Here is a 7545-nt window from a genome sequence, read left to right as displayed (position 1 = left end):
TCAAATAGAGAGAAAGAAAACAAGAAAAGGAAGAAGATGACTAAGTAAAAATAAACAAGCAAATCGAGAAACAAAATTGACCCAAAAAACAGGAATAAAATCTCTTTCTCTCTCTCTCTCTCTCTATATATATATATATATATATATACGGCAGAGGAGTCAGCCACGCAAAAGTACATTTGCACACCTATGGCAATGCATAAGCGGAGGGGCTTTGGCTTCACTTCGCACCCGATCACACCAGCTGCAAATTGAAATAGGAGGATGGAAAGACATGCCAAGAGAGAGCAGAATATGCCAATTATGTGACCAGGGTATGCCAGAAACAGATGAACACATGGTAATGATATGCCCTTACTATGCACACATTAGGAGAAAGTTCAGCTCTCTTCTTGAAGGACATAATAGACTGGGCCCGACTTCACATCTTGGAAGGGCCTGGTAAGCAAGCAGTAATTGATGAGGCTGTAAAATCTTGTAAGGATTCCCCCCCTACCCCACAACTAGTCTCTACAGTCAAAGATCTTGTTCACACTGAAGTACAAACTGCTAAGAAGGAAGTGATTGTGGAAGTGGACAACAAAGCAAGTAAGTCTGGTATCCAAGCAGAGATTAAAGAACACAAAACTAGATGTGATAATGCGCTGAAGATTAGAGTAGGGGGGCTCTCACAAGATTGGTACAAAGAGAACACATACAGTGAAATATTGAGAAAGATCAAATCAAGCTTGCCCAACATTGAATGTGACGACTCCAAACCGGCTTCTATTTTGCACTATAGAGGTCATGCAATCCTTACACTGAAGTCAAAAGATATGCGGATCAAGCTTCTTCGACAATCTTACAAGCTGAAGGGCACCAAAGTATGGATAGCAGAGAAGCTTACACAAACTCAACTCAAGATTAAGGCAACTGAATTAGCTAAAGTCAGCGCTGCCAAAAAGGATGGAAAATGGGCAGTTTACCATGAAGGGGTAGCACTAATCAGAGAGTTTAAATCAAAACCGAAAGACTCTTAGTCTTAAACTGATGTATGGCTGTTTACTCTTCCAGAATATCATGTAGGTACTCTAAATAATTGGGGTTGCTTTTTGCACTCCTTGGGAGCTGCCATGTGCCCTCCCTAAAGCAGATGTATTAGAGGGTTTATTGTTGTCCCATAGACCTTTTGGTCTCCAATGGACGTTAATAGACTCTCTCTCTCTCTCTCTCTCTCTCTCTCTCTCTCTCTCTCTCTCACGCAAGAATGACATAAAGAATTTATAGAATGAATGAATTATTTAAAACTTTAAAAAATAACTGAACCCTTTACACTTATGTACCACTTCCTATAAAGATGCAAAATTACATTCCTACCTTCAAAAGCACATGCATTCAAACTCTCTTTTGAGACTTAAAAAAAACCGGCTATTCAGCTCCCCGCTTTTTGTTTTCAACTTATGTTCAATCATTCTAAACATGCCCAAGGCCGATACATCATAGATAAAAATCTCAATATCTAAGATCGTGCGTACTTTTTTCATTATTTTTCTTGGATCAAATTACTACGTTGAGTGATAAAAGACTCCTTAGTTGTACAAAGGCGGGAAATCTATGGAATGCGGAAGAAATGACTCCATATTTTGCCTAATCAGAAATGTTTGAGTCAATGTGAGGCATTTTTATAATGTGTAAGCCACTATATTCAGGTTGTTCACGTTTATCATATATATCAACCTCTAATCCTACGGTAAATTGAGAAAGTCTAAGATCTAAGAAAACACAAGAATCCCCTCTTGAAGTGCAATTTAGTTCACAAGAGCCACGAGGATAGATTCCTTCTCCAAAAGCACAAGCATCTTTGTACATAAAGTCTTGAAAGTCAAGAACATAAGATGTACAAATAAATCATCTATAAAACGCCTAGCTTGTCAAACTTATGTAAAATGATAGGACAAGTATTGATAGGCATAAGAGGTTGCATAAACTCAAATCCATAAGTGAAAAGATAAAAGTTTGATAAAAAGACAGCACAATTAGTGTGATGTAAAGATTATCTAAAAGAAAATCTATCCAAGAGCCAACATCTTCAACACTTACTACGTTTGTGTATCTTTTCTTTTTAGATCGATGTTATGACCTTAATATTGACTTTTGGGGAGTTGTGAAACTTCCAAGCAGCATAAAGAAAAGGGATACTACGAAACAAACCGTGAAGACTTGGAAAAACTCTAGCTTTGAGAAGCTAAGGCAGGGGCATAGGTTTTGGCAAACAAGCTCACTTCTCTCAAAAGACATTCTAAGTAAAACTTTTTGCGAAAAAAAACAAAGTTATTGGAACATTTGTCGATGTAAAATCTTTGCTTTGAGCAATGAACTGAAGGGACTTCTTCTAGTTTCAAAGCAAATTTCTTCAAAATCTCCCCTTTCCACTCTGAAAAGATATTTTAAACTCCTAAACTTTCTTCTACGTGCAAACTAAACTTTGAGATTCCCTTATCAATAGCTTTTAAAAGGCAAGACTCTTTAAAAGAGTACAATCGAAATTTTATGCCTTTCATGAAAAGATCTCTTAAGTTACTAGAAAGTAAAATTGAAGTAGCAACTGTAACTACATGTCCTAAATCAGCATCAATAAAGCTTTGGAAACTTTTACTTTTACAATAACAAGGTTCCCTAAGGATAGAAGATTTTGAATGCCTTTGAAAGCCTTTTTAACCTATCTCTCCATAGTTGAAAACCTTTCGTCCTAAAGTTCTTACATACTTCCAAGCTAATACTGGATGCTTCCAAGCAATCCAACGAAGTTTTAAGTTGTATAGATTCAAATACTCAAAAGAGAAATTTTCCAAGGTGTATTGAAGTGTGAAAAGAACTTCAACATTATGTTTTCCAAAAACTTTTATTCAAAAAAGACCCAGAGACATTAGTCTATCTAGTAAAGGAGTTTTCTTTTATAGTCTCGAGAAGCAAAAACTCTTGGAACTGAGGAAGTTAAAGGAACTACAAAAGGAGGAAGAGACGGAAGAGGAAGTGACAAAGGCAAATCATGATCAACACGTGAGATTGCAAGAGAGCTAGGACAATCCTGTAACATAAGTATAGGTTTCCATACAAGGGTAGGTATATGACTATGGATCGTAAAGAGGAATGCTAAAGGGCTTGATACGAGTTCTCCACATCATAGGGTTCTTTATAGAGGTTCTTTTATTCTTACGATGAGTTGATTTTCCTTCCAAATTTAACCTCTTAGGAAAAAAATGTGTAAAGTTCTCATTCACGAGGTCGAGCAGCCTTGTAAAAAGCCTTGGCATTATTAAAATGGCCCTCTATATGCTCAATAGGAAAGCAGCGAAAAAGATTCAAAACCAGATTTTGCCATTGCCGCATATAAGGGTTTTGAATTCTCAACCAAGGAATTCTTCCTATGAACTTTTCTAGCTTTCCTAACCTGTTCTTTAAAATGAATAAAACCCGTTCAATAGGTTTGTCATACATAAAGCATATTACTACTATGTATGTTATAGACAACATAAATTCCTTGTGTGGCATGAATAGGACTAACAGGAACAGAAGTCTTAAGATGTTTGTTTCTAAGACGTCTTGGTTTATTAAGAATTCTTATGTTATTATTACATAATGAGTGCTAACTAATAAAGACTTGAAGTTAGAACAATTAATGTTACCTTCCCCAAAATCATGAAGATTATTCATGTTTCACCTAGCTAAAAAGTCAAACCTTTCTCTATATATGTTTCTCTATATGTCAGTGGGGATGTCATAGTAGCTAGTCCCTGCTATGCATGATGGAGTTTATGGTTTTCAACCTTGTGAGTGACTATCATGAGATTGAAACTGCACTATGTTGTGTTTTTAAAGGATGAGTTTGGGAATGTTCCTGGATATATTTTTTGTTTCGATTTACCGTGAATCACCTACCAAAGTAACTAGACCATCACTAGCATTTCCAATGTTATTAGGTGAGGTCAGGTGATCCAACATTGGGGAACTTGCTTGTACTCTCTCTGCCCATCCCAAGGCAGTTTCTCCTTTACTATATCCCCTAACTCTAGCAGGAGCGAGACTAGTATTTAGGGTAGGGGGGGCTCTCTTGCACAATCATTACTCGTCCCAAGGTAACTCCTCCCTTACTACTACAGTGTACGTCACAGGAGCCAGATGACATCCCAAGAGATCGCCTTGTTGATTTCCAAAAGATAAATTCATCATAGCATGTATCGCTAAGCCAATATACCCCCCAATCTGGCGATAGTTAGGATTAGCCTTTGCTTTGCTAGACTGTAGTTGGGGAAACAACACATGTACAACAGACAAACATGTCCTAGAAAAAGAATGTAAACTTGGCACAATTTGTACACAATCAGGAGAGAAATCAATATGACAATGAATAAGAACTCGCTGCAAATGAAGGCTGCTTGCCTTGCTAAAATTTAATAAGTTGTACCCAAAAGAGTGATTGGCCCCACTGTGTGAGACCGAATTTCTGCACCCCCCTTTAGGAATAATGACAGACTGGAAAGCACATTCACCTGTTAATCATTGAAGAACGTAAAAAAACGAAACAGATTCTCTATACTTGGCTTGGTATTTGCAGTGATGAAATATATATCTAGATGAATCCAGGAACATGCCCAAACTCATCCTCTAAAAGCACAACACATAGCATCCAATCCCATGATTGTCACTCATAAGGTTAAATGTGTCTGGTTATAACCTGTGGAGAGCAGCCTTGCATTGATCCACGTGGGGCCATGCATGGGTTCTTGGTAAGCAAGTTAGGGTTTCCAGATTTTAATTTTTCACAGTCAAACACGAAAAGAGTTCACATCTGTTCGTTGTAGGCCTGCTATCCTACGGGTTTATTACAGTATTCACAAACTTCCTATTGCAGTTTTTGTACATTTTGCTTCTCAAAAAAATCAACAGGCCCTCCATATATCCTTCAGAGGCCATTGTCCATATATCCTTCAGAGGACCACAGCTTCAGCAGTAGCTTCGTGAAAATAAAGGGAAAGGGGAGAGTAAGATTGTCAAAAGATGACACCATACAAACGTGGCTAGGACGTGTACCACATGCACAAATGATCTCTTTAAGTGTTAAATGTGCACAATAGGTCCTAGAAATAGCATCATCAAGCAGTCCTATAGAGATACTGCAATCCTACTTGGTGAACAGAAATTGCGATGCGTTCAGCAGACGAATCTTATGATCAAACTGTTGAAAGATCAAGGACTCGGCAGTAAGGTGGCCCAGCAACCAAAGATTTTACTACACCACAAGGATGAGATAAGAATGTCATACGAAATTCACACGGTAAGAGCTGGCCTGTGATATGGCCACCAGACATCCAATACCAAATGACAAAAGAGCACACGTGACGAGGCATGATGGTCAGCCCCCATCAGATTTAATACAAAACTCGAGAACATGCAAATTAGTTCAACATCTGCTAGTGGAAAGCGAGCGAAGAAGAGGCGGTCGCAGAAAATTTGACAGCCACAAATCCAGGAGAAGTATTTCCTTCGAACCGAAATTTCGCTCGAGCCTATAGATGCCGTAAACATTACAGAAAGAAGGGTTCTTAATTCAAACCCGTTCGGCTTCAGCAGGCGTTTTAGCTACAATTGAGAGGGCGTGAAGCCCACTTTGAAGCTCGTCTTGAAGTAAATCGTACACGAGGCGATGTCTCTTTACCAAGGTTCTTCCTTCGAATTTTGGGGAGACAATCTTCAAGTTGAAATGCGTCTCTGTGGAACCCCTCTGCACCCCAGCATGTCCTGCGTGTTGATGAGAAACATCTTCCACTTCCAACACCACTGGATCCAGCGCAGCTTCTAGCTTTTCACGAATAGTCTGCTGCCTGGTAGTTGTGGGCGATTGCTCCGTGGTCTTACTGGACGTGTAGGCGGCCGTCTTCGTTTCGATCCCTTCAGCTGGAGTGGACTCGGCTATCCCGTACCCTTGATCTCCACTGCTTGAAAGAGTTGACATGCTGGCCCCGTTCGATGCCATGGATAGCTCAAGAGCTTTCTTCTGCATCAATTTCAACATGTTGAGAAACCCGTTACTGCGAGAGGGTGTCAAGCTCTGGTTAAGCCCCAACATCTGAATAAAGTCAGGCGAAATTTGAAGTATCTCCGAGGCCGGAGAGCCGGAGAGCCCCTCGACTAAGAGCGCAGCGAGGCCTTTGGTCAAAAGAGAATCCGATTCCGCCTCAAAATACACCTTCTTCTCCTGATCGATGGAAGCGCGAACCCAAACCTGGGAGACGCAGCCATGGACCTTGTTCTCGGGGGTCTGAAACTCTTTGGGCAGGGGCTTCAATCGCTTGCCGTAATGCAGGAGCTGTTCGTACTTGGCGCGGGGCTCGGGGACGAGCTGGAAGAGCGTGACGATGTCACCGAGCTTGGGGGGGAGGAGGTGGAGGGAATGGGAGCAGGAGGGGGGGGGGGAGGAGCGAGGGGGGGGGCGGGGGCGGGAGAGGAGGGAATGGAGGTGGAGGTGGAGGTGGAGGTTGGGGGGGTGGAGGAGGAGGAGGAGGGGAAGACGAAGAGGACGAGCAGAGGACGAGGGAGAAGAAGAAGCAAGCAAGAAGAGGGGGCGATGGCAGCAGCAGAAAGCTGCTGCTGCGGGAGGCGAAGGCATACCTGCTGTTTTCTTCTTCTTTCTTGTTCTGGTTCTTCTTCTTCTTTCTTCTTCTTTGTCGTCCTTTGCTTGTCTTGACGATTCCCCTACCTTTCCAGTAGCATTTCACCGACCACTTACACAAGGTCAATTACATTCACACGGCTCTTGTTTTGGGAGGCTTGTGTAGATGCGTCAAGAATCGTCGCATTGTTTTGGGAGAGAACTGAGTAGATGTAGTTAGTACCATGCACTACATTTTTTTTTGGAACCTGGGTGGAGGAGTTGATTGTTGTCGGGTGGTTGTTTATTAGCTCCTCCATTTCTTGTTCTTGCATGAATTTTTTGAGCTTAGCTACTGAAGGAGATGTTTTTTGTAGCATATATTCAAGTCACCAGTTATGTATGTAGGTGTGGAAGCAAGGATGTCCGCGACAGCGTTTGCAAGGACTTGTAACAGTGCTCTCGTTGTAGCTAGTGGGACTTGTAGATGTTGACACTAGTGCACCAGTGTTTGGTGATGTTAAAATTATTAGTAGGCACTCCACACTGTCCTTGTAAATTGATTCTTCATGCACGAGGTTTACCTAGTTCCTGTAGTATGTTGCGAGACTGTAACCCTTGTGTGTTTGTGAATGACTGAATCCAGGAATAAAGGCTTCCTCATATGGTGAGATGTGTAGCTCTTGGAGGCAAAGAAACGTTGCGCCTACTATGCTTTGGGAAGCGTGGATGTGTTGTTTGTGTGCATGGAAGGACCTTGTGTTTAGGGATTGTAATGAGAATGTGTTTGGATAGGCTTCATCAAAGTCTACTTGTGTGGTTTTTCATGTTCAAGTGGTGGAGAGCCATTCAATTTCTTATTGGATGGCTGTATCGACCTTAATGTGCTTACACTCCAAAGGTGAAATCAAGTACAC

The 7545-nt window shown here is 41.1% G+C and overlaps 1 protein-coding gene across 1 annotated transcript; it reads right to left on the bottom strand.

Annotated features, from left to right (window-relative positions):
- Positions 1–5250: 5250 nt before the first annotated feature.
- On the bottom strand, positions 5251–6389 carry LOC147893975 (sufE-like protein 1, chloroplastic/mitochondrial). Its single transcript, XM_087386606.1, has 2 exons — positions 6263–6389; positions 5251–6034 (listed from the first exon to the last, which is right to left on the bottom strand). The coding sequence occupies exon 2, from the start codon at positions 6011–6013 to the stop codon at positions 5588–5590; it is 426 nt and encodes a 141-aa protein (XP_087242732.1). The 5' UTR covers positions 6014–6034; positions 6263–6389; the 3' UTR covers positions 5251–5587.
- Between the last annotated feature and the right edge of the window lie 1156 nt (positions 6390–7545).

Source organism: Dipteris shenzhenensis, chromosome 15 (assembly GCF_047967505.1).
Source record: "Dipteris shenzhenensis isolate YYH24624 ecotype China chromosome 15, Dip_SZ_1.0, whole genome shotgun sequence".
Lineage (NCBI taxonomy): Eukaryota > Viridiplantae > Streptophyta > Polypodiopsida > Gleicheniales > Dipteridaceae > Dipteris > Dipteris shenzhenensis.
The sequence above is the reverse complement of the archived record's forward strand: the minus strand, read 5'-3'. Positions and strand labels throughout refer to the sequence as shown.